The sequence below is a fragment of the Maniola hyperantus genome, chromosome 25 (genome assembly GCF_902806685.2).
Source record: "Maniola hyperantus chromosome 25, iAphHyp1.2, whole genome shotgun sequence".
In the NCBI taxonomy this organism is placed as follows: domain Eukaryota; kingdom Metazoa; phylum Arthropoda; class Insecta; order Lepidoptera; family Nymphalidae; genus Maniola; species Maniola hyperantus.
The window spans coordinates 4,990,782-5,017,338 of record NC_048560.1 but is presented as its reverse complement, the minus strand read 5'-3'; the positions used below and the strand labels follow the sequence as shown (position 1 = coordinate 5,017,338).

Sequence of the window (26,557 nt, the reverse complement as noted above, 5' to 3'; positions counted from 1 at the left end):
GCACTTCACGACACAGTCACGTTTCCGATTTTGTAATGAATGTCACGTGAAAAAGTGGTTAATTATATTGTACACAGCCCATAACCTAAATTGACAGGCCTCGTGCTATCCTTTTCCGCAGGTAGTATTATCAAAGGGATGGCAATACCTGGCATTTTAATTCAGTTCAGGAGATTTATTTAAAAAAAAAAAGAATATTAGCCATGTTAAATGACTAATATTCCCCTTTCCTCTCCAACTAAGCGTCAAGCTTGTGCTAGGAGTAGGTACGACAATAGTGCAACGGGCGGGATTTGAACCGCCGACCTTTTCGGTTTTCAGTCCACTCCTTTACCCGTTGAGCTATTGAGACTTTTTAATCAATTAGTCACACTGGTGGCTTTATAAAATCAAACAACAATGTTGTAGTCTTAGAAGTATATTAGAAACCAACGTATCCTCCTTATAGCTAAGTATATCCTACACAGTGCGCGGCAGAAAGTAATATAAATCGGTCTTTAGAATGACATTTCGGCTTTGTAGAGCGTTGTCTCTGTCACTCATAACTATATGACGTTTTGTCGGTCTCAACGACTGAGACAACGCTCTACAAATCCGGTATCTACGTATTAGTTAGTATTTGTGATCTTTTTTGTCTTCATGCTTTGTTTTTTGTTTTGTTTTTTCTGTATGTTTGTCTGGTGTTGTTGTGTTTTGTACTGTGCGCTATGGTCCCAAATAAAAGATTATTTATTATTTATTATTACTATCTCCTTCTAAAGGTCGATGTACATTACTTTCTGCCGCATAACTGTACATAATATGTTCTATTTCACGAAGACCGTTTGGCTATGCCTGTGTGAGTGCACACGTACACACTATCATAGGCTTAAATCTATAGAACGCGCTTTGACTTTGCTCAGACTTAATATTGATGTTAAAACGAGACCGACTAATGTGAGAGATATAGCTCTGTCTCGTTTTAACTCCATCTTAAGTCTAAGCAAAGTCAGAGTACGCTCTATAGATCTCACCCATAGTGTGGGTTGCGCCCAGTTTTGACCGTTTTAGGGCGGTTTCAGACTAGCGTATTTTTTTGCGCGTATACGGTCGTTTCAGCATACGCGCTTATACGCGCGCTACATACGCGCTTCAAAAAACCGGACTCGCGTATACGGGCATATTTCGGCGTGTTCGCTCGAACCGGTGGCCCGGTGGGTGGTGGTCTCTCGGGCCTCGCGCTTATACGAGCTTACTTAGCACACACACACAGACACACATACACTCACACATACATAATATGTTGTGAATCACCTACTAGGTAGGTATTTTTACTAGTTAATTGACTTTTATATTTTCATATTATTATATTATTGTAAAGCTTGTTTAAATTATCAAACGTACTGTTATAAATTTATGATTAATATCTATTTAAGTAATCTGTAAAAAATTGTAATCCTAATTGGCCTTATTTTCAGTCTGTTATAATGTAAAATTATATTGTATATATCGCTGTTGATTGCAAAAAACGAATAAAATAAAACTAAAAATAGAAGCGCTCGTACGAGTTGAGCGTGTGCCAAAAGGCGCGCCTACACGCGCCTACATGCGCTTCCAAAAATAGAATAGAATAGAATAGAATAGAATGTTTTTTTATTCATGTAAACTTTTTAAAAGTGCTTATGAATAGTCAGGTAGTTTTAATTTACCATTTTACTTTACCATTTTATTTTACCATTTTAAAACGAGCTTATACGCGCGTATAAGACGCTAGTCTGAAACCGCTCTTAAGGCTTATCGGTACACTCACTACTACAACCAAGGCCGAGCGGTCATCGTGAAATAACATCTATACCAATGTATCCTCGGATCGGATGTATTCCCCTATATCCGCCTGATGGAACGCGATAGTCGCTAGCGGGTCCGCGTTCCTACACTCGGTAGTGGATCGCGCGACTACGCCGAAGCCTATGGGTATGTCTGACATGGTGTTTATTACTACGCCTTGGTGTTTTGGTGTGTTCTCTGTTATCCTGCCTAGGCCTGGAATGGATGAGGATTGAAATTTAATACATACTCCATACTAATACTACACATGTCTGTCTAGCTGTCATGTATGTCTGGCTGTCTAGCTTTTCACACTTAACAATTTAACCCATTTTGATGAAATTTGGTATGGCAAAAAGTATTGTATATCGACCTTTAGAAGGAGATAGCGGTTTCGAATAGAGTTGTCTCTGGCTTTGAGATCCACAAAACGTCACATAAGTATGAGTGACAGAGACAACGCTCTACAAAGCGGAAATCTCATTCTAAAGGTTGATGTACAATATTTCTTGCCAGTATAGAGTTAGCTTACATACTGGGGGGAAAAGATAACTTTTAATCCGGAAACCAAAGAGTTCCCATGGGATTTTTAAAACCCCTAAATCCACGCAGATGAGGTCGCGAGCATTCGCTAGTGAAATAATAAGATCCTTACCACTCTTAATAACATGGTGTCCATACAAAAACTGCTGCTCAGCAGATGGCTTCACCCATATCTTGTATGGTGCATATGGTGCTATGTATGTTAGTGCTGTTATGTGTAACCTGGAATACGTACAATATCATGTTTAATCACAACCCCTATTATATCACTACCCCTATTATAAATGTGTAAGTGTGTTTTCTTCTTCTTTTCTTCTCTATGGCTCTTTGTACTGTAGTTTTGTAGAAAGTGTTTGTTTGTTGGTTTGTCCTTCAATCAATTTCAAAAAGAGTTATTAATTACCTATTTTGAATAAATCATTTGACTTTTGACTTTTTTTTGAATCACGTCGAAACGGAGCAACGGAACGACGTGACTTTTAATAATCTCTGGAAGTACTGAACCGATTTTGAAATTTCTTTCAGCAGTAGAAAGCTACATTATTCCTGAGTAACATAGGCTATTTATTATTTTCAAATTATTTTCATTTATAATATGGTTAATGATATGATTGTCGTCACGTGCAAGCCTATCCTGCAGTAAAAAAAACTTTATGTACCTAAATTTGTTAGTCTTAGTGAACTTCCCGAAACATGTCCCTGCAGATACTAGATGGTCAGGTTTAACCGTCTGCGCTAGCTGCAGCAACCTCTCAGATATGTAGTAAACTCTGTCCTTTTTCTCTCTGAAGCAGTATGTGCCATCCGGCCTGTCTATTAACAGTTTGACGTTGACTCCAATACTGCAATAGTAATAGAGAAACATGTATATTAAACTATAACCTTAATCTAAATGTATGAAAGGAAAAGGCGACTCACTAACTGATCTATCAATGCACAGCTCAAACTACTGGATGAATCGGGCTGAAATTTGGCATACAGATAACTAATAACGTATATACTATAACTAGTAACGTAGACATCCACTAAGAAAGGATTTTTGAAAATACAACCTCTAAGGAGGTAAAATAGGGGTTTGAAGTTTGAGTAGTCCATGCGGATGTAGTCACGGGAATAAGCTAGTTTGCTACAATCTGCTAAAACACAAATCTGTATGGTACAATACAGCCTGTGATATGCACTGCCCCCTTCTTCTGCTAAACGTGCAGGAAAAGCAAGCCACCAAACAAGCAAGACACTACCACCAACGCAGAATACTACACAAATCCTCCAAAACACACTCAATGTATGTTTCACACTTGCTTGTTTGGTGACTTGCTTTTTTTGCATGTTTAACAGTGGGAAGGTGGGCATATTGCACATGTCACATTGTTACATACAGATTTGTCTATTTTAGTGGATTATAGCAAATTAATCACGAACTTTTGTAAAGTAACGTTCTCAGAGAGGTTAAGAGTGATGAAAAAATCGACAAAACATTAAAAAAACCTTAAACAAGACTCAGAAAAGAAAGATGGATTGTCAAAGAAGAGCTACAAGAAATTGAAAAGTATTTAAGTACATTATTACAGGTGTAAGTGAAGTTAACAGACATCGAGCATTGCCTGCTATGAGTGGAGAGAGAAATTCTTGGCAGAAATAAAGAAATAAGGAAAAAGAAATTCTGGTAATTTCGAGAAGCAACTTTGCTTTCATCTCTGCTTTGGCCTCGAGTTTACGTTATCTACTCTCTAAACACAGAGAAATCAGGAATTTAAAAGGTAAAATCGTGTTTCACAAGTTCTCACATTAAGTTTAGCTGTGGGATAAAAATTAAGTTTACTTACTATTTTGTTAACTTTTCAAATAGTTTCCTTGTTCTATCTTCTGATAATACCTTCATTTTAACTTATTTTTAACATTTAAAATTAAATAAACACGTGGGGACTGTGCTGGGGATTTACGATTCAAAATATTTGAAAAAGACGTAAGTGATTGAGATTGACAGTAACTTTTTTTTTAAAATTAAGTTGACAATTTGACATCTTCGTTGTTTAACACTATCCATACATACATAGAGTATCATCTAGTCCATACTCCAATTAGAGTACGACCGTTTAGAGCCAATAAATATTTTGGAACAAAAATGATTTTTAAAGCCTTAAAATTATTGACAGTGCTGTCAAAGATAAAAAATTATTTGGTTGATTTAGATGAGTTTTTGGCACTAGTTTATTTGTTTCAAAAATACCAAATAACAGCCACATTACCAACAAGACAATTCTCAAAAGTGCTCGTGAAGTGAATTACAAAGTTTTAATAATATGCTTTTTGATAAAAAGGAAAAAGCGCGGCAAATTTAAAAAAATATCAGTATGACAGCTCTGAAGTTAGTATGACAAACCTGGAATAACCTAATTTGATAGAACTGAAATAAGTAATTCTAAAGTATCAAATTGACTCCAGAGTCCAGAAGAACGAAAGTGGACTCTTTTAATTTACACTCTTTTCGGTCAATCATAGATGAGATGGCTAACGGATAACATTATAATAGCGGGACTTTTCATATAGGTTTGTGTAATAATGTTTTGTGGAATTACTAGAAAAATTAACACTTTTAAATCTTCGCACTAAATAAGCTTCTAACATTTTTGAACGTAGCTTTAGGAGACATTCACCAAGACGAGATGAATGAGGAAAATGGAAATCGCTGCAAATCATTCTTTGTTCATTCCCCATATAAATTCATTCAATTTCATCTCGCGCTTTGGTGACGTACCTACCTTACTGTGGTAAGTTTACTTGTCGCATATTTATTTTGAAATACCTATAACTCCCACACTCCTTAGTTTTAAAAGAAAATTTACGGTTGAAATAGTTTTCACCGTATTCATCGTGGAGTTTTCTCACCAATATTAGATTTTAGTACTGTAAGTTATTTTTTCCATCTGTTTTTTTATTTGACGACTCTGTGGTCACGTGATAACAACAAAAATAGTTCGATACTTTACTTTAGAACTTCTTTAAAAAAAATTGTAATAAGATAATGGGTAATAATTGGAGAGGTATCTGCAATGCTATGTAAAGTTTGTGCATTTTATATTTTCAAACCTATCAAATTTAAAGTGCGACACGGTATTTTTATTATTATAATATGTAGTTAAGTAGGTACCTACTTTTTTTATTTTATTTTTTTCACATCGGTTCCCAAACTTTGCCGCAAGTCAACGCCCGTATAATATTATTAAGCTCGTTGACCTCTGACCTCTTTCACCTCAACCTTTGTCTGGGCTGGTTTTTAATTTTAATGGCTAAGGACACGGTTTTCTAAAAGAATTTTGTAAATTTATAATTTTTACAGCTGTAAGTTACAATAACTACCCATATTATGAATGCAAAACTGCGTTTGTTTGTTGGTTTGTCCTACAATCACGGAGTAACGGATCGACGTGATTTTTCTGCATGGATTTAGGTAAAGACCTGAGTGACATAATCTACTTTTATCCCGATAAATCAAAGAGCTCTGACGGGATTTTTAAAAACCTAAATCCACGCGGTTGAAGTCGTGGGCATCATGCAGATAGTTATTATGACGTAGACATCCGCTTAAAAGGGATTTTTGAAAATTCAACCCCAAAGGGGGTAAAATAAAAGTTTGAAATTTGTTTAGTCCACGCAGACGAAGTCGCGGAAACTAGTCCAATATAAGCTGGGAACCTGCCAAATAAAAATTTCAAAGCCTAGAACCTCGAGCTAGAAAAATAAAAATTGGCAAAGCTGCTTTTCTTGTAGAGGAGAACTGTAAGACGCGATCTTTTATGATCTTTCAATGCTTTGACAAGTGATCTCTTGTAATCCTCATCCTTTTGTACCTACTTACTACTTAATTAATGAATCGCTTGTAAGATATATCCTTTGTCTCTAATTCTACAGCCTGTTGCATTTATTTATAACTTTGCTTACCATTCTCATTTATTACTATTTGCTACTGACGTTTTACTGTTTTTTTTTAATTATTAATAGTTATGGTACCTACTACTCTCAATTAAACTGTTTAATTTTTACGAGACTTGACGGACCAAAGCTATTAACAACTCGTGGGTAGGTACGAGATATTTTGGTATTTATTTTAAGAGTCATAAAGCGCGATTTGGATTGCAAAGCATAAACGTGCACATAACTAGGTTCTTTGTAATATTCTGTATTTCGCGCGTTCACTTCAACGCGTTTTACTACATGAGCTAAGATACCTACTACATATGTAATTCTATATCCATGACTAAGATGGATTGGTTTGACGTCACAACACAACTCACAACTGACAGACTAATTCACTAGGAATTACTATTCGCTTTTCGCAATTCGTGTTGCACTAGCATCTATAAGATTGTGTCTTGTGATTCAGCCATACTGATGCTCACGTTGAATGAAAAGCTCACGAAAGGCTAGTACCTACGGAAGTTGTGATGATAATATTGCAATTTGCGAGATAATTGGCTTGAATCGGGATTCATGACCAAAGGAAAGAAAATGACAGAGTAGCAGTTCATTTTCTCTGAAGTTTTGAAAATTGTAGTAAAACTTATACCTAATTGTAAATAACTGATCTTATCGTCATAGTAGAGTGAACGCTGAGTCATATCCTTCAACGAAATTTTCCTGATATGTATGTACCTATACCTATCTACATACATTGTTCTACTTTCAACTAGGTGTCATGGTTATGTGGGGAAATGCTCCATTACTCAATTAAGGAAGTATTCGTCCGTGTATATACTTTCGTATTACAAGATGAAACATTTATCACCGGTAAAACAATTATTAACTTTACACTGGAGCAGCTGCCAATGTTTATTTATAGCAGCCTCTCAATATTTTCCTTAAAATTTTTGTAAGTAGTTTATTTTGGGTTTCCAGCACTTGATGACTGTGTGATGTATCTAATTTTTTTCGTTCATTTGCCTTTTATATGAAATCCTTGCAAAATTGGGTAAGTAATTTTTTTACGAGACAAATTATTTCTTGGTGAATTATTGGTTCTATTAAATTGAAGTTATTCTTGAATCAGGCAAATGCATTAAATTCCGCCATTTTTTATGTTTAATAAATACTTGAAAAAAAAAAATTTAGTTGTTTTAAATAGTTTTTTTAGCTTTTTCTGTTTCTTCTTTTACACCATTCGTTTTGTAACGCCAGTGTTGATCATCCCTAAGAGTTCCTTGTTATAAGGGTTCCTTGTTTGTTACGGAACCCTAAAACCCTACCAATGTACTTGCAGTTTAACAGTGTGAACTAGGTCAGTCTGTGTCATACCACTCCCTAAACAGCCATTAACTAGATCGAAGACCTTGCCTTAATTACAGAAAACACTTACGTCAACAAGGGGCACTGCCTAAGTTAACAAATTTGCTTTGTACATGCAAAAATTCGGATGTTTTAATTTTTTTAAATGTTGACAAGGTGAGCAGGAGGGTCAATTCATTTCATTAAATGCCAATAAAATCAGCAGCACTAAAAGAGCTGCCATTCGTTGCCGGCTTTACGGAATTATTTTTCAGCCTACAGCCCGCCAGGCTTCTGAATATCTATTGTAGTTTTTTTTTCTTGTAGAAATAGAATGGATTCTATAAAATACCAGAAGCTCTGGCAGGCGATCGTGAAATAGTTTAACTGTACAAATGCCTTCAAATAGTTATTAAAAATCCATTCAAACTTACTTTTCTGCCATATGTCATAAAAAGTTCCAGACCTTGTTCCAGACAGTGTCCACATTAGACTTCCTTCATCAGGTACACTTAGTGTGACATAAACTACTCATATTTTGAAAAATTCCCAGATTGATCCCAGAAGCGCTTAAATTAGTTATATACCCATTTAAAATAAAAACTTTTAAAAAGACAGGATCCGGAAAAACCTTTTTGCAATTTATTTTTGTAATAGTTTGTGCCTAGTTAATCATGTTTTCAGTGATTATTTGTAATTATACCTATTTAAAACATTCTCGGAAACAACACGCAATTGCGTAAAATATGTAGTACCTAATGGATAAATTTCTTTGTTTAAACTTTGAATATCGTTGTCCTACCTAAATGGTAATAGGTGGCACTTTGAGGTCGTACGTTGCGCCCATGGGAGTGGTCCCAAATTTAATCTATTTATTGTAATCGACGACACTCCTTGTTTATTTATTTATAAACAGTTTTGCGCACGCCCTACCTACCTGTACTGTACCTGAATAATATAATTTTCCCAAAATGTTTACAGTTTTGTTCAGTTTCTAGATTTCTGGTTGGTATTACACAGGATGCATTAAGCAAGGAATCGCAGCATAAAATCACTGAAAGTTTATAACGAGGCACAAAGTTTGGCTGCGGTTCAATTCATTCTATTGAATAAGGATCGAATCGGAACATCAGACATGTTAACAATAACGTATAACCTTAACTTTCAAACATACAAATTATATAAGTTGGTATATTACTAAGATACAGATAATCAGTCTTTATTATTTACCAACTTGCAGTTGCCCGTGACTTCGTCCGTGTCCCGTGGGAACTGTCTTTTCACGTGGATTTTCCAAAAACTTTCTTTCATGCAAACCTTGTACTAACTATTATAATACCTATGTAGATGAGCTGCAGTGACATTCGATCAGCATTCAACATATTGTAGGTATAATCAGAAAATTACATTTCCTAAATACGATCAAAAAGAGGTTGATAATGCTTGAAATCTTAACAAACTGTATTATTACGCCATTCAGTGCTAACTTACGTTTTCTAACAGTGATTAACATTGATTAAACGTGAAATGCATACAATACATTTGGCCTTCAATCGGCCATTTATATACCTATTGAAGTGCTATTGAAACTATATGTTACAATTGGGAGATAAGATTGTTTGTTATGAACCACTATTATAAGTGCACTGTAAGGATTCAGAATTCAATTTCCTCATACTTGCAGGCGTTTACCTATCTCTTTCATGAAGCACGACTTTTGATGTTTTATGTACTAGAGTAGAAGCCAATGAGTGATCGAATTACAGAATTAACTGTTGCAAATCAGCCTAGTGTCAGTGTTACACTTACTCTTACTACACGATTACAACTAAGTAGATGTAAGAGTATATCTTATCTAATTAAACCTACCTAGCTTATCGCTTTATAGAATTCGGTTCGATAAATAATATTTATTTTGTTTTGTCCAATTTAGTTGGTAGGCGTTCTTCGGCAAAATTCAGCTCTTTTTACTGCATCTATTTATCAACTGTTTTTAGATTGCTTTATCCATTTCGATGAAGCTAACAAGCCAAAATTTAAAAATCTCTATGATCCTAACTACCTATTATGACTGATTCAGACTTTTACAGACAAAGTTTTAGTTCCACAATAATAACGTTGAAAGCATTCTACGTCATTAGTGACTCAATAACGAATCTAATCTTTGTTTCAGTTCATATAAACAAACACGCTGCACGCCGCGGTTATTTTGAGTGGAGTGAGTGAACTGTGTGATAGTGTGTTCGAGTCGAAAACATGTCTTTTTATTATCCGAAAAACTTTCGGGCGAACGGCTGGGGGTGGCATAGATCCGCGAATGCAGCGTCTGCAGTGAGGGGGTTCTTGTCCAAAGAAAGAGGAGGCGAAGGTAGCTCAGAACCTCTGATTGGTAACGGCAGTTTGTATCCTAGCCTGCCTTCGGAAGATGATTCTTTCTTTTCCGGGGTGAAATTGTACCCGGCGCTACCTGCTGAAGAGTATGAAAGTGGAGCTGTTGAAGAAGTAGTCGAAGAGGCTTGCGCTGCTGTGAATGTTAATTTAGAGGTTTGTTGTTTTTATGATATTATGATAAACTTTTAATTAGCTTATCAGACTAGTTTTGATAGCGCATGCTACTTGAACAACGTGGATCGGTCAGTAACTGGATGGGTGGACTTGTAGGCGTTTCGTTTCGTTCGTGGCTCGTAGAGCATGTTAAGCCGTTGGTTCCGTTTATCATCACCAATTAGTACCTACAAATAGCTGCAAAAAAATTGAAATCTCGTTCTCTTAGTCGAGTCAAAGAAATCAAGGATTTTAATTCCAAAGTATGTAAGATACAATTAAGTATTTTTCACTTAAGATCATGGTTGAATGCGATTCAAATTCACACGACCATTTACCGTATTTAATAAACCTTCAAGGCCCAAGCACACATAACGCATGACGGAAAAGTGTGCAACCTCCCCCCTCTTAGTTTTAAAACAAGGAACTGTAGAGAAAGCTTTCTTGCATTGAAAATGAAACAGCCCCTGGCTGTGTAAGAAAAACGTATTTATTGTAATCATAATCGGTAGCAACTCGGCATCTTGATGCGTTGAATTCGCTGTTCATATTTTTCACAGCTAGGGGTAGAATTTGCTACCGATTACGATGTAAACGTTTTTCTTACACAATTGGGGGGGCAGAGCTCAGCCAGGCTTGTCTATCTTCTATATGTCTATCTACAATCTTAGTCTATGATTTTCGCCATACAGCAACTTCCGATTGGACTACTTGTTTTGCCATCACTATTATAGTGTGTAGGAAGTAGGTACGCATCTGCCTTGAAATTGCAATCGCATCGTTGTTAGTGCGCCCAAGTCTTTAATGCACCGTATAAACAATGAATTCATGATACCATCTTTATATTACTTATTACATTTTGGTGACTAATCAGGGCTTTTGACTTAATCCGCGTGGTTCCACATCAGATACTGATTCATGATATGACGTAGGTATACATACACAGCTTCAGATTTTGGAGCTACGGAAGCTAGTAGGCAAAACTGGTTTAGATTGTCAGCTACCATAAAAATGAGGAAATTCGCACATGTTTACGAATGGATAAACCTTTTTTTTTTTACTATATTGGATTTTTATGTTCTTGAACTAATTTAGAATTTGAAGATTGCGACATAATTGATAACATCTCTGAAGTCTGGAGCATCTACGGCGATGTGTTAGGTTTGTATTTGATTGAGGTCTTCAACTTACTTATAGGTTTTCATAATTCATACCTAGGTATGTTCTGAAAAACTTAACGTTGTTAGCTATGTAACGTAATAACTCTACAAGTCAGCCCTCATTCGAATAATGCTCAGAAAACTAGATGTATCCTTGTCCTAATATTTTCTGCATGACCCTAAGTCTTAGTGTAGGAGCTTGATATCTATCCTAGAATAATGAGCGATACTGTATCCATAACAAAAAGCTAGAGGAATTTATAAAATTTGATTCTAATAAGCTGAAAGGAAATACATACGTCTGTGGTTGATGTAAATATATCTCCCATGCCATGTGTTCCCTTGGGTCGACATTTTTAGCCTATGACGTAGCTTTCCCTTTATACCTACCTCTAGTTAAGCGTTTCCAACGAATATTTACTTTGTGAACTAGTAGTCGTTACAATCGATTTCGTCCACACGGCATTCCTGAATCTGCCGGATTTGCTAAATATTATTTCTAAGCATTTTTGCCCTTCACTTTGTTCCGCTATAAAATTATATTACTTAAGCTAAGCCAACTTTATAACTCCATAACTCTAGACACTCACACCTTGTAGAGTCTAAGTAAGTACATAGGTACAATTTTTTGAAAAACTAGCACTACAAACCTCAAACCCCTTTAGGGGTTGAATTTTCAAAAATACTTTCTTATGCCGAATTTCAGCCCAATCCGTCTAGTAGTTTGAGCTGTGCGTTGATAGATCAGTCAGTCAGTCAGCCAGCTGTTCCTTTTATATATAGAGATAAAAGATAATAGCGAAAACCACGAATCTCTGTAGTAAATCTAAATTTTGTTTCGTTATGTTAATGCTAATCAGGATGCGGTTCAGCGAGGACAGCAAGGACAGGTAAGAAACTGGCTTTTCCTCTGAAAAATGTCTTATAGATTTAGAAAATACAGGAATTTCTCTCTTAGTACAATCTGTAATCCCAATGACATTATAATCCAGATTTTCTTTAAAAGAACCAACTCTTGTAAGTATAAAAACAAAGGCCACTTGAAATCTTTTAATAACTTCGTGCCCTGCACAATTATTTACCTCGACCGTGTGATATTCAACGAGTTTTTGAGGCCACCAACAAAAACCACCGTGACCCGTGTCGGCCGTATGGCGCTAGCCTTATATGGTATCTTAAATTTACACAATAATTACACATGATTCGGTGATCTTGTTTTGAGATCAATTATGCGCCTTTTGAAGACAACTTTCTAAGAAGGCTCAAGCCCCAAAATTTGTGGAGCAAGCAAAGTACGTTTTTAACCAACACAAAAGCCTAGATCAAGCATATTAACATAAAGCGTTGTACCTTACCTAGCATCACAGGCATTTCGGAAGTATCATATGGTAAATACATAGGTATTTCTAGATTTTGTAGGGACTTGCCACTAGGACTTTCTCATTTGCTTTATGTTATATGTAGGTATACGTTTTACGAGACTTTAAAGTTGAACGTCTGCATCATGAAAACTGAAAAAGTTTGGGAAACGCTGACCTAGATTTTAATTAAGGTGTTGCCGCCTTTTAATATCAATTATTATTTATAATCATTTTAAAAAATGCAATTAAGTATTAAATTATTTTGGATTATGTATACATTAATTTTTTTACCTTTATGATCATTAGTAAAAAATTCCAAATAAAAATAATCTTAACGGAAGCGGAACATTTCAAAACATACCTAGTTGAGTTATAAAAATCAAAATCAATGAACGAATGAAATCTTACGTCATTCCTGAATCGTGGGTTGGCAAGAATCTCGGTCTATAATCCTACCGCGTTCAGTGAGCCATGATATCTCACTCCATCTTGTAGCTAGCCCCTTGTAGTGAACTTGGAAGTTCCTTGTTTTCTAATTAGCCGTATTATAAGTTGTCAATTTTCTGGAGAGATTTTTGGGTACGGTTGTGTTGTTGATTTGTCTCTCATTTTTTAGTAAAAATACGCGTTATTTTTATCAAAAATGTGGTAAACATTGTGGCGATATATATTTTGTGCTCTGTGATATAAGTAAAAGTGAAAAAATGAGATTTATCCGAAATATTTACAGGTATTTTGAACACGTATTTTAGACGGTGTGACCTCATATATTTTGATCTGTTGAGATTTTATTGCGGTAATAATTGGTTAGAACACCGTAGAGAACCTTGAACTATTCTGCGTGTCGTGTAGATAACCTTTCATATGAGTAACTTTATCTAATGTAGTATGAACTAGTTTATCTAATGACCTACAAAATGTACTTACTTACCTACTCTATAAATTTCTTGACTCCACCCATGCATGATCCGTACCGTACCGGTAACTAGTTAAATTTAGAACACAACATAGTTTTATAAGAAGTAGATGGTACAGAAATCAGCATCTTACTAATCAAATGAGATTTTTTTTCTCATTAGTTCCTATTTACCTCTTTCGGAGCAGACTATGCTCATCCAACTATGGGACACCTCATGCTGTAGTTCACCCTAAGTGATACAAATCTTTTTGGCCTCATCCAGAATAGTACACTGCTAAGTTTGATGCTAAAACACTTACTTACTTATACTTCACTAAACTGTCATTTAAAAATTCCACTAAATATATTACATATATAAATACTAGCTTATGCCCGCGAATTCGTCCGCGTGGACTACACAAAATTTCGAACCCCTATTTTACCCCCTTAGAGGTTGAATTTTTAAAACTCCTTTCTCAGCAGATGTCGTAATAGCTATCTGCATGCCTCATTTCAGCCCTATCCCTCAAGTAGTTTGAGCTGTGCATTGAAAGATCAGTCAGTCACATATTCGTTTTATATATTTAGATTCCAAACTCAGACAGATCTTTTTTAACTGGTCTTACAACTGGAATGTATACTCGACTAAATTGTCATTAGAAAATTCCACCAAAGATATTCAAAGCTCCAGTTATTTTTTAATTGGTCTTACAGGCACTGGGATCTAGCCTTTTTGATCCTCACATCCTCCAGATTCTGTATCAATAATACTCAATAGAGTAGTACTTTGAACTTCTTAGTACGTATAGTAAATTGTATTACAATTAGTCTAATTCTGTTGTATATAATCTCTAAATTAAACTAAGACAAGTCATTTAATGTATTGTTATTCATTTTGTAATGCTATTTGCGAATATTTTAAAAAGGCTGTGATAGCCTAGTGCTTAGGATGTCCACCTCCTGCCCGGGGATTCGATTCCGGGCACGCACCTCTAACTTTTCAGAGTAATATTTGTTTTAAGTAATTAAATAGCACTTGCTTTAACGGTGAACGAGAACATCGTGAGGAAACCTGCATGCCTGAGAGTTCTCCATAGTGTTCTCAAAGGTGTGTGAAGTCTGCCGATCCGCATTTGGCCAGCGTTGTAGACTATGCCCAAAAAGTCTTCACATTCTGAGAGGAGACCCGTGCTGTGTAGTGAGCCGGTGATGGGGTGATCATGATGAATATTGTGTGTATGTGCACAATGTATATACAATAAGATAATGTACACACCTATTAACACATACCTAATAGGCAAATATGTAAAAAATGCTGTGGATCAATTAGCGTAGGTACCAACTACTAGCCTCTATGATGTCATTTATGCAATAGTGTAGTTATCTGCTTCCCACAGCATGAGTGTAGCATGTTTATTGTTCAGTGGTGTAGTGTAACTTGTGAAAAATAGTATTAACTTGAACTTAGTGATTTTAGAATAAAAAAAACCGTAAAGTGTGACTTGGACTCGCATATTTAGGGTTTCGTACAGTACAGGAAATAACACTTTTTTTGTAATGTGACAATATCACAGATTTTTACCTTTATTTGTGCTATAAGACATTGAGCATGATTTCTATGTCTAACAGAAGTACCTACCCACATTGCTTTTAGTAGAAAATGCCTCATGATTATGTTTTCTTTACATTCATTCTGTTCATATATGTAAAAGCTGACTCATTATAGTAAAAATTAAATTATAAAATAAAAATAAAAAAGTGTAGCTTTGAGATAATCTGTAAATTCAGCTGTACATATCAGTTTAAGTTTATATGTGAAAAACCCTACCAGAAACCGATAGACGTTCATTTCTGGACATCTATCGGTTGATGATGATGATGAGGCTTTATATAAAACTGCATTTGTTTAGCACTAACACAAGTTCTTATAGGAAGAGGAAAATAAAATGTGATTAGTGACTACATACAATTAACTAGCAAGTGCAATTATTATATTTTAATAAATGAATCATGTTAAACATTACTCAGTCATTATATAAACTTTTACAAGTTACTACCTGTTTTATATGATCATTGATATTCCCTATTAGAATATCCTTGATTTTATACCAAAACATCATTAATTCTTTATAGTCAACTCAAGTGATTATAGTATAGTAGTTAATAAACCAAATAATATCTTTTTATTTATATTTTTTAATATCACACAGCACAAAAAAATTGCCACAATAAAAATAAATTTTATCCCCCTTTCTCCAGTCAACCCCAAAAATGTCATAGCAGAGTGAGATAGAATAAAAGTGTAGTGTACTAGTGTGAGTGAGACATGGCGAGGCAAAATGGCGGCGCGGATTTTGGCGCCATTTTGCAAGGCGCCGGCCGGCAGTTTATTAACCAGGGGGGCCAAGTGTTGCTCAACTATGGCGCCCAGGCGATCGGGAATATTATAAACGAAGTATTCCAGAAGAAAGAAGTTGAGCATAAGCGGTTTCTGCCGAGCATTAAGAACTATAAAGTGGTGAGTATGCTTAGATTAGTGTACCTAGTGTACTAGTATTGAGTGAGACATGGCGATGCAAAATGGCGGCGTGGATTTTGGCGCCCCTCTATTCACAAAGAAGAGACACACACACACAATTATTAAAAGACTCCTACTCGTCTTCACTCAGCTCTGTCGGTATGCGGCGGCCCTAACTCTCTATAGCTAGACCTAAAGTCAAAGATCCAATAGACAGCAACATCATCATTATATTAAAAGTCCCTAATTTTATGTCTTTTCCATGTCTTTCGATTTTTTAGTTGGATTATCAGGTTGGTACATATTAACTTGCTTCCTTCAATTTTAATGAGTTTAAGGCTTTTTAATTTAAACTTGTCTCCATTTACAATTTTTATAATAGTGTTTTATCTACACTTCAATTAAATATTACTTGCTTCAATGGGGAAGGATAACATAAGGAGGAAACCTGCATGCCTGAGAGTTCTCCATAATATTCTCAAAGGTGTGTGAAGTCTGCCAATCCACACTGTGCCAGATGGCCTAAACTCTTCTCATTATGAGAGGAGACCGGTGCTTCTGTTCTGTAGTAGGCCTGCAATAGGTTGACCATGATGATGATGATGATTTAAAATACAATCCATGGGTCCTAATTACACTTATTTCAATTAAGTATGAACGAATCACTGAATGATTAATCAGACTAATATTGTTCTTAACTAATTTATGAATTCCGCATATTATGATCTCAACTTAAACGCCAAACGGTATTCGATGAGTAAATTCGAGTAACCTTAAATAACCACATCCCACACGGTTTATTGGCTAAAACATTAAGTAGTTAAACTTCTTTTGAACGTGAGGTAATTTAAATTTTATTATTTGCAAGAACAAAATAGATTTTTAACAAAGTATGTAGTCTACTTCTGTCGTACCTTATGGTCTGGAAACTCATAGGTAACTGTCCTACCTATTACGAAACTAAAAATATCTTCACTGTGGCTAATTCCGTTGTACCCAATCTCTAAACTAAACTAAAATGAAACATCTAAATCTATTGATATCCCTTTAAGGGATAGCAATAGATTTAGACCTGTTAATTTAGTATAGTTTAGAGATTGTGTACAAGAGAATCGGGCCCACTATTTTCCCGCTCAACGCACAATATTGCTTTCTTTAATTTTACTAAGAAACACTATGTATTGTAATTTGTAATCAATAATCATGCCAGACCAACCTTAAGTACATCTGAATCAATTTTAAATCTAAACTTAATATAATCTTAATACGAATTCATGAAGAGTTCTTGCATCTGAGGAACTAAAAATTATAGCACCAGAGAACCAAGTATTTTTTATCACGCTGCCGCAGCGTCACGTACCTGCAATTATATGCTAATTGTAAACATTACGTATTATCATCTATTGGTTATGGTAAAATATGCGTGCAATCTACAGTACTACTCCTAGATGACTCACAAGCAGCCTCAATAGCTCAACTGGTAATGGAGTGAACTGAAAACCGAAAGGTCGACGGTTCAAACCCCGCCCGTTGCACTATTGTCGTACCTACTCCTAGCACAAGCTTGACGCTTAGTTGGAGAGGAAAGGGGAATATTAGTCGTTTAACATGGCTAATATTATTTAAAAAAAAATCGACCGAAATACTTAGATCAAATGATGATGAATACACTAAAGGGAATTGACGTTGGTTAGAACTCCCAGGCTGGTGTTTCTTGATGCGGTTGAACAATTTCTCTTAGGATTCCTTATACATACATGATTTTTGTAAGACAAGTAACTAGTAGAAGTATAAGTGACTAAAGTTTTCGATTTTGATTATAAATGTTAATATTCATTTCAATCTAAATATTTGCACACTGTGTCGGTGACAGTAGATTGTGTAAGGGACTGTTGTGTTATTGTTAACTTGTTATGCCCACAATTTTACAAATAAAACATTTATTTATATTTATTTATACTTAGTACTACTTAGTGGTAAAATATTCGATTAAACTGCTGCATTGGGTATGATTCAAAATTTGGCCTCTATGTAGTTGCCGAAGGCTGAGGCAATTCATTGGGAGGGAATTGTGATAGATCAAAAGGTACGAAATGTTAGTACATAAAAATGTTTTTTACTAAACTTAGTTCTCACCACGTTTCCGCATAATACCTTACTACTTTGATACCGTTTGGTAGAATTTTTCTTAAAATTCTTTAGTCCACCACATTCCTGAAGTGTCCATCCAAGTCGTGGCGCAGGACTGCAATAACTACAATAAATAAATAGAAGTTTATTTCAAGCAACAACGACTCATATAAACATGACTAAACATATTCCTCGAACTTCCTAGTTCCGTTTTGTTAGTTAACTTGGGTTTCAATTTCATTGATGGAGACTATTAAGATGAGGACATAATCCTCCAAGCGACCTTGGCTCAACAGTTCCAGTATGTAATTGGCCAATTGGGGACTGAAAGATTACTCACGTTTTATATTGTGCTTAGTAACAATGTACGTATGTTGCATATGATACGTCATCATCTACAGACTGTTGTAGGCCAATGCTGGACGAAGACCCATTACGGTCGACTAGTCGCCGCTCCTCTCAGTGAGAAGCCCTGTGAAAAAAAACCGGCTTAGTGCGAGTCAGGCTCGCGCAACGAGGGTTCCGTAATACAGTCGTATTTTTTCGACATTTTGCACGATAATTCAAAAACTACGATGCATAAAAATAAATAAAAATCTGTTTTAGAATGTACAGGTAAAGACCTTTCATATGATACCCCACTTGATAAAGTTATCTTACTTCGAAAATTGAAAATAATAATTATTAGATTGTTAGACCTCAATTTATTTATTTTTGTGTGATGCAACCACAAATTCACGGTTTTCAGATTTTTCCCCAAATGTCAGCTATAAAGATCTTCCTACCTGGCAAATTTCATGATTCTAGGTCAACGGGAAGTACTCTGTAGGTTTCTTGACAGACCGACAGACCGACAGACAGACAACAAAGTGATCCTATAAGGGTTCAACCTCAAGGGTTTTGAGGTACGGAACCCTAAAAACAAAATTCAATCTAAATGATTGATCTCCCAAAATAATGTTAACGTTAGCATCGTAATTATGTTTAGTTGGGTATGCCAACTGGGCGATCGTACGAATTAAATAAGATAACAACCAGATGGTCTATAAAATACTAACCCTGACTTTATTATTAACGCACAAGACTGCAAATACTATTTTATACATGGCATAATCTTGTACCTATATCAAATATTTGAAAAGAGCAACCGCCGAGTTTCTTGCTGGTTCTTCTCGGTAGGAAAGGCATTCCGAACCAGTGGTAGATGCATCCGACTATTCGTAAGTACTTGTAAAAGTTTATTCGAATAAAAAAGATTTTTTTTATTTTTATTTTTATTATAAAGTACTTGTTGATTAAGCTGTGATAGCCTAGTGGTTAGGACGTCCGCCTTCTAATCGGAGGTCGGAGGTTCGATCCCGGGCACTTTCCAACTTTCGGAGTTATGTGCGTTTAGTAATTAAATATCACTTGCTTTAACGGTGAAGGAAAACATCGTGAGGAAACCTGCATGCCTGAGAGTTCTCCATAATGTTCTCAAATGTGTGTGAAGTCTACCAATCCGCACATGGCCAGCGTGGTAGACTATGGCCAAAACCCTTCTCACTCTGAAATGAGACGCGTGCTCTGTAGTGAGCCGGCGATGGGTTGATCATGATGATGATGATGATGAAGACTGTATTTATTTTAATTCAGAAGCACTTCCCTGTAGGGAGTCTAGACGTGTCGCCTATTCGAGTACCTAAACTATCAAGGGGACCACTGTCTAGACTAGACGGTTAACGACCTTTTACCCTTCTTTTATACCCTATGTTATTGCTGAATCGATTTAGTTTTTCACTATCCACCAAAAACTTAATTCAACTTAAATGTGCTTAACAGAATGAATGAACTTAGAACTTGTTCAGTGGAACTTTTTTAGCCATGTCAAATGACTAATATTCCCCTTTCTCTCCAACTAAGCGTCAGGCTTGTGCTAGGATTAGGTACGACAATAGTGCAACGGGCGGGGTTTGAACCGTCGACCTTTCGGTTTTTAGTCCACTCCTTTACCAGTTGAGCTATTGAGGCTCACTAACTAAAACAATATATGTATTTACCTACTGGTAAAGCTCATTTCACACTACGGGATATAAATTATATTATAGTCCGGTCAAAATAGACATTCAAGTTTACAATAATTCGCATAATGCTAAAAATTGGTACGAATGTTGGGAACATCAATATAAATCAATGGGGACTTGTCACAATTCATTTATATTTATTGTTGTTCCCTAAATTCGTATAGGTACCAATTTTTAGCCCTATTATAACCTTGAAGGTCTATTTTTATCCCGAAGTGTGAAATGAGCTTAAAACGTCGAATAAAATTTTTTGACTATATTTTTCGACATTCAAGAAAAATCTTATCTCTGAGCTATAAATGCATAAAACAAGTTCAAGGCGTGGACAGTTTTTACGCAAAAAATTCAAACGCGTGGGCGATGCAGTAAAGTTGATACCTATACAAGTTTTAAATCCCGATGTAAGTAGTTTATCCATAAATAGCAACGTTTTTTCATAGCAGCTCTTCGCTTTTAGGGTTCCGTACCTCAAAAGGAAAAACGGAACCCTTATCACTTAGAATCACTTTGTGTCTGTCTGTCGGTCTGTCAAGAAACCTACAGGCGGGTGCTCGTCTACCATTGCCATTGTAGTAGTACCAGTACTGTTAACGACTCTGTTGGCACTAATTATTTTTACGGGGCCATCGATGTATGTATTACTTAAAGTGATGGCACAAATGTGTAATTTTAAACCACACCTAGCAATCGCATGGCGCTCCGCTGAGCATTACCTTGGGGACATTATACTTATCCCTTCATTTTGATGTTATGCTCCTTCTATGTCGAAGCCAAAGAATATAGGAAAATTAAAATATATTAAAAGAAAGAAAAGACGTTTATTTACATAACTGTGCCACACATCACATCTTAAAACTAAGAGCTAGTTACTAGAGCTAGAGTTAGTTTAGTAGTATTGCTGTCATCATTATCATAACCATCCCATTGCTGGCTCAATACTGAGCACGGATCTCCTCTCGGAGAGAAGGGTTCCCTCCAAGTCCAACACGCTGGCCACCTTTGATGACATTATGGAAAACTCTCAGGCATGTAGGTTCCCTTAAGATGTTTATAATATTGTGCATTTCGATATAGTCCTTATTATGTAACAATTTGATTAAAACATTATATACATTTTGTGGATAAAATTTAGTATATAATACTAGCTTCGTCCGCGCGAGTTTTCGTTCAAAATACCCGGGAACTCTTTAATGTTCCGTGATAAAAAGTAGCCTATATGTTAATCCAAGGTATAGTCTATCTCCATTCCAAATTTTACCCAAATTCGTCCAGTAGTTTTTGCGTGAAATACTAACAAACATACACACATACATAGTCAAACTTTCGCCTTTATAATATTAGTGTGAAGTGTGATATACTTAATAACAAAATAAATAATTTATTTATAGTGCTAACTGCTATGCATAGTAAGCTATGCACCTTCAGCTTTCCTAGCTTTTTGTGTATCACAAGCTTTATAAGCACAATTCGCGAGGGAAATAGAAGTGAAGTTTTTATCTACATAAAAGCACTATGCGTTAACATTTAATTTATTAGAGTCCGTTATCAACATTTTGTCCTGCCAGTCAACAGTATCCTGTTATTGTGGTTGGACACACGAAATGGTCCTGAAAATTTGAGAAAAAAGTGTCAAACAAAATACATTTTAATAAAACGTCTTATAGATTCTAAAAAAAAATTTTTTTTTGCCTAAATATTTATTAAAAATCGTTTGAAAAAGAGCTTAAAGTGACGATAAGAGAACATTAAGATGAATGAACCTTTATTAATGAAGCTAATAATTTAAAAATGTGATAATATCATATTTTATGCTGAAAATAGACCTTATTTTTAACCGACTTCAAAAAAAGGAGGAGGTTCTCAATTCGTCGGAATCTTTTTTACTATTTGTTTTCTTAAAACTACTCTCTTGAAACTTGAATGTATCTAGAAAAAATTAATTGAATTATTATCAATGGTTAACAAATAAACTATTAATAAACAGAAATCTAAAAAAAAAAACATTAAATTAAAACTAAAATAAATTAATGTATCTAGTATCTAAGTTATAATAAATTGAAGATAAATTAAAAAAAAATCGTAAAATTGCTGTCCAGCGCGGAAATGCAGCGAGTATTCTTCGCACCATTCCACGCGGACATGATTTGTATAGTAATTAGATGAGGCTAGCTTTAACTTTTATCGTATATTTTTCTAACACCTTCGACAATGCAATCTGCATTTAACATTAAACTAAAACAAGTATGATAACTGATAACAAAATAACATTATTCATTTAAAAACAATAACGTCCGCTTTTAATAAATCCGGATAAAATTGCTTACAAATACTTTAATGACCACTCTAAATATAGTGTTTTGTAGGAAAATCGATGTAGGACTATCAAGGACGTGAAAACTATGTTTTAGTTCAATATGTGACACTGAATGGTCATCTCTTTTAAACTGCTGCAACTATTGGCCTTTAAACTGATAATTACAGCCCTTGTACCCAAAACTGATAATAAGAGGTACTAAACCCTTGGACCATTAATTCTAGGTTATACTAATCACCTAATTTAAATTAAATGTAAAGTAAAACAAAGAATCAGTTCGTCGAATACATTCAACGCGTGTGCTCAACATGTTAGAAATACAGGAAAGTGAGTTCGTAAAACTGTTCAAAGAAGACTCCAAGCGTATAACCACTAGTTTCTCAAGTCCTGTTACCATAGTTAACGCTGTTGAGAACTGGAAAAGAAAATCCGTTTCCATCCTATCCCCGAAATCTGGTCGAATATTGAGACAAGATAAAAGCAAAGCGGATATTAAAGAAAATGGAAGTCCAGGCTTCTTTGCAAGACTGCTCACGGACTTTCGTAAAGCGAAAGTTTCTGATTTCGAATATCAGCAGTCAAATGTTAGAAGACATAGTTCTTATAAACCGTTTTGGGCTACGAAAGTTGTTCAACCATTAGAAACATCTAATGTAGAAAATGAAGCGACTAAGAAAGCTGTAGCTGTGGTCGAAAACAGCCAAGTTATTAATAAAAAAGCTAATAGAGTGATTTTCGGAAGAGCGAATACTCCTAAAATTATACTAACTAATGTTGAAGTAAAAGCATCTCCAATTAAAAGGTTGTCAACGGTTGAAGAAAGTGAATTGTATAGATTGAAGTTACCCAAGTTTTATAATGGGAGTGACATGCTTATGCCCTCTGGAGAGAGGCTATTTTGGGTTTGTGTTTGTTAATGGATCTATTGCTGGATGTTGTAGAACTTATAGTTGGGATATATATTTAAACAACTCGCGGGTAGTAGTGGCGGTCTGTCTAATGTCTATTAATATCTACTTTCTTCCTTCTAGGCCGGTTTCCGCACTTAAACGTTTCCGTGGTGATTTCGTGGTGGTTTCTGTAATGCTTGTATTGAATATATTATAAGTATTACTTACCAGTATATCACGTAATAATCTAAATATATAAAAGGAAAAGGTGACTGACTGACTGACTGACTGATTTATCAACGCATAGCTTAATTTACTGGACGGATCGGGCTGAAATTTGGCATGCAGATAACTATTATGACGTCGGCATGCGCTAAGAAAGGATTTTTGAAAATTCAACCCCTAAGCCACTTTCGTCCACGCGGACGAAGTCGCGAGCATAAGCTAGTTTCACATAATATGATTAAATCGTCTATCGCTTATCTACCTATTGGGGGTCTTTCAACCTTTTCCGGTGCGAGGTTGCCAGTCCAGCACTTTGGGAACGCAGCATCGATCGAATTTTCGAACTATGTGCCATTCCCATTGCCACCTAAAGAGCTTCCGACATGGGGCAAGCGGCTTGACGTCAAGCATGTAGCTTGATCAAGCTGCTTGATGCGCCCGTCAAGCGGCTTGATTAAGCAAACGGCACTTTTCTCATACATAGAACACTGTCGGAACTTCGCGTCAAGCAAAAATATAAAATCGTATCAAGCACGCGTCAAGCACGTACCTAAATGTCTTAGCAAAGTCACAGTGCGCTCTATAGATCTCAGCCTAAGACCTAGTTAAAAATAAAAATTCCATTCCTTTCAGCTAGGCGAAACCCGTCCATCATCATTCGGCCCAGCTTCGTACCAGGACTTCAAAGAGATCAGGTCCCGTTGCGTGGCCGATGGGAGGCTGTTCGAGGATCCCGAGTTTCCGGCGGTAGAGCGCAGCTTGTTCTACAAGGAGCGGCTGGACAGAAACCTGCAATGGCTTCGACCTTCGGTATAGAAACCACATTTATTTATTTACTAGCTTATGCCCACGACTACCTTCGCGTGGACTATACAAATTTCAAATCCCTATTTTACCCCTTAGGGGTTGAATTTTCAAAAAATCTTTCTTAGCGGATGTCTACGTAATAATAGCTATCTGCGTGCCAAATTTCAGTCCGATCCTTCCAGCTGCTCGATTGCGGTAGAATGACAGCTACAAAGTCACGATCGCAATCACCTCTGATTGTTGCAACAAGAATCGCATGAATTCAGCCAATCACAACAATTGAGATTGTAATAATGATTGATGCAAGTTTTACGAAATCGACCTACAGTTGTTTGAGCTGTGCGTTGATAGATCAGTCAGTCAGTCATCTTTTCATTTTTGTTTAAACTAGCTCGTGACTTCGTCCGCGTGGACTACAGAAATTTCAAACACCTATTTTACCCTCTTAGAGGTTGAATTTTCAAAAATCCTTTCTTAGCGGATGTCTACGTCATAATAGCTATCTGCGTGCCAAACTTCAGTCCAATCCCTCCAGTAGTTTGAGCTGTACATTGATAGATCAGTCAGTCACCTTTTCATTTTTGTTTAAACTAGCTTATGCTCGCGACTTCGTCCGCGTGGACTATACAAATTTCAAACCCCTATTTCATCCTCTTAGGTGTTGAATTTTCAAAAATCCTTTCTTAGCGGATGCATGCCAAATTTCAGCCCGATCCGTACAGTAGTTTGAGCTGTGCGTTCCTTTCAGTCAGTCACCTTTTCCTTTTATAATATTTAAGATTGTTTTTCGTTTTATAATGTTTTTTTCAGTAGGATCAATATTGTTACAGGAAATATGCGACGACCCGCAACTGTTCGTGGAGGGGTACAGTCGCTTCGACGTGCAACAGGGCGAGCTTGGCGACTGTTGGCTGTTGGCCGCCGTGGCCAACCTCACGCTGCACAGAACGTGAGCTATTTGTTTTATAATTGGGCTAAGATTTGCACAAATATATGACGTCATTATCAGTACCCTTATTATAAATGCGAAAGTGTGTTTGTTTGTTGGTTTATTGGTCTGCTGGTTTGTCCTTCAATCACGTCGCAACGGAGCAACGGATTGACGTGATTTTTGCATTTTTGTGATTATAGTTTAAGACCTGGAGAGTGTCATAGGCTACTTTTTATCCCGGAAAATGAAAGAGTTCCCACGGGATTTTTAAAAACCTAAATCCACGCGTACGAAGTCGCGGGCATCTGCTAGTAGGAAATATGTAAGACAACCCATAATAAAAGCGCCCTGCCCAATGCAACTTCAGCTTCGCAACCCGTTGAGCTATGTCGGTTACTCTAGTTCTCCTACGGATCTCCTTCTATCTGATTTGATCACGTAGAGAAACTCCAAGCTCTCTCCATTGCTCGCTGAGTGACTGAGGTTTTTCTTATGAGGCCCATAGTAAAACTAAGCGCAGCAGACACTATAGTCTGCGATAGGTCGAGATGGCAATCAGGGTATGAGACTGTGCGGGTGCGCACGGCGTTCCCTCCCCGATTGCCATCTCGACCTGTCGCGTACTATAGATTGATAACGGCGATGCGAGACTGTGGCTTGTGGAAGCCCCTACAAGAGACCTATGTCTAGCTAAGGACATCTATCGGTTGACAGTGATGATGATGATAAACTATATTTCGTACCAGTAATTAATAATGATAAAAAAGGTACAAAAACGTGCATTGTAAAATTACTCATGATGATGATGATGATGATGATGATCAACCCATCGCCGGCTCACTACAGAGCACGGGTCTCCTCTCAGAGTAAGAAGGGTTTGGCCATAGTTTACCACGCTGGTCAAGTGCGGATTGGTAGACTAAAATTACTCATAGATAACAGATACGAGTATATGTGTAAACCTAAAATACTTATTAAATAGTATCACTCCTTTATTTACTCAGTCATACATCACTACAGTCAGTACCCATGTTATAAATGTGAAAGTGTGTTTGTTTGTTAGTTTTTCCTTCAATCACACGCGGTAGCGGAGCAACTGGATAAC

At 36.2% G+C, this 26,557-nt stretch overlaps 2 protein-coding genes across 10 annotated transcripts in view; one reads left to right on the top strand and one right to left on the bottom strand.

Moving 5' to 3' along the window:
• Positions 1–402: 402 nt before the first annotated feature.
• Positions 403–4,329, bottom strand: LOC117993762 (60S ribosome subunit biogenesis protein NIP7 homolog). Its single transcript, XM_069507315.1, has 5 exons — positions 4,176–4,329; positions 3,009–3,191; positions 2,462–2,571; positions 1,715–2,022; positions 403–1,590 (listed from the first exon to the last, which is right to left on the bottom strand). The coding sequence occupies exons 1-4, from the start codon at positions 4,229–4,231 to the stop codon at positions 1,829–1,831; spliced, it is 543 nt and encodes a 180-aa protein (XP_069363416.1). The 5' UTR covers positions 4,232–4,329; the 3' UTR covers positions 403–1,590; positions 1,715–1,828.
• Positions 4,330–5,099: 770 nt separating this feature from the next.
• CalpA (calpain A) overlaps positions 5,100–26,557 on the top strand; it is a 38,972-nt gene continuing 17,514 nt past the window's right edge. For 2 of the 9 annotated variants that reach the window (XM_034981585.2, XM_034981580.2), the window contains exons 1-4: positions 5,100–5,120; positions 9,785–10,155; positions 24,348–24,524; positions 25,352–25,470. In XM_034981585.2, the coding sequence (XP_034837476.1) occupies positions 9,868–10,155; positions 24,348–24,524; positions 25,352–25,470 (584 nt within the window). In that variant the 5' untranslated portion in view covers positions 5,100–5,120; positions 9,785–9,867. Of the gene's footprint in view, positions 5,121–9,784; positions 10,156–13,154; positions 13,407–15,106; positions 15,129–15,812; positions 16,093–24,347; positions 24,525–25,351; positions 25,471–26,557 lie in introns of those variants that run through there. The other 7 variants (XM_034981586.2, XM_034981582.2, XM_034981581.2 and 4 more) reach the window with 6 other exon arrangements.

What these genes read in the sequence shown, in the direction of transcription:
- LOC117993762 (XM_069507315.1), bottom strand. Translation starts at nt 4,231, where the DNA reads ATGAAGGTATTATCAGAAGATAGAACAAGGAAACTATTTGAAAAGTTA. An exon ending in TTTGAAAAGTTAACAAAATA is followed by an intron (nt 3,192 to 4,175) that starts GTAAGTAAACTT and finishes TTACTATTGCAG; the next exon opens with TATTGGAGTCAACGTCAAAC. An exon ending in ACTAAGACTAACAAATTTAG is followed by an intron (nt 2,572 to 3,008) that starts GTACATAAAGTT and finishes TACGTATTCCAG; the next exon opens with GTTACACATAACAGCACTAA.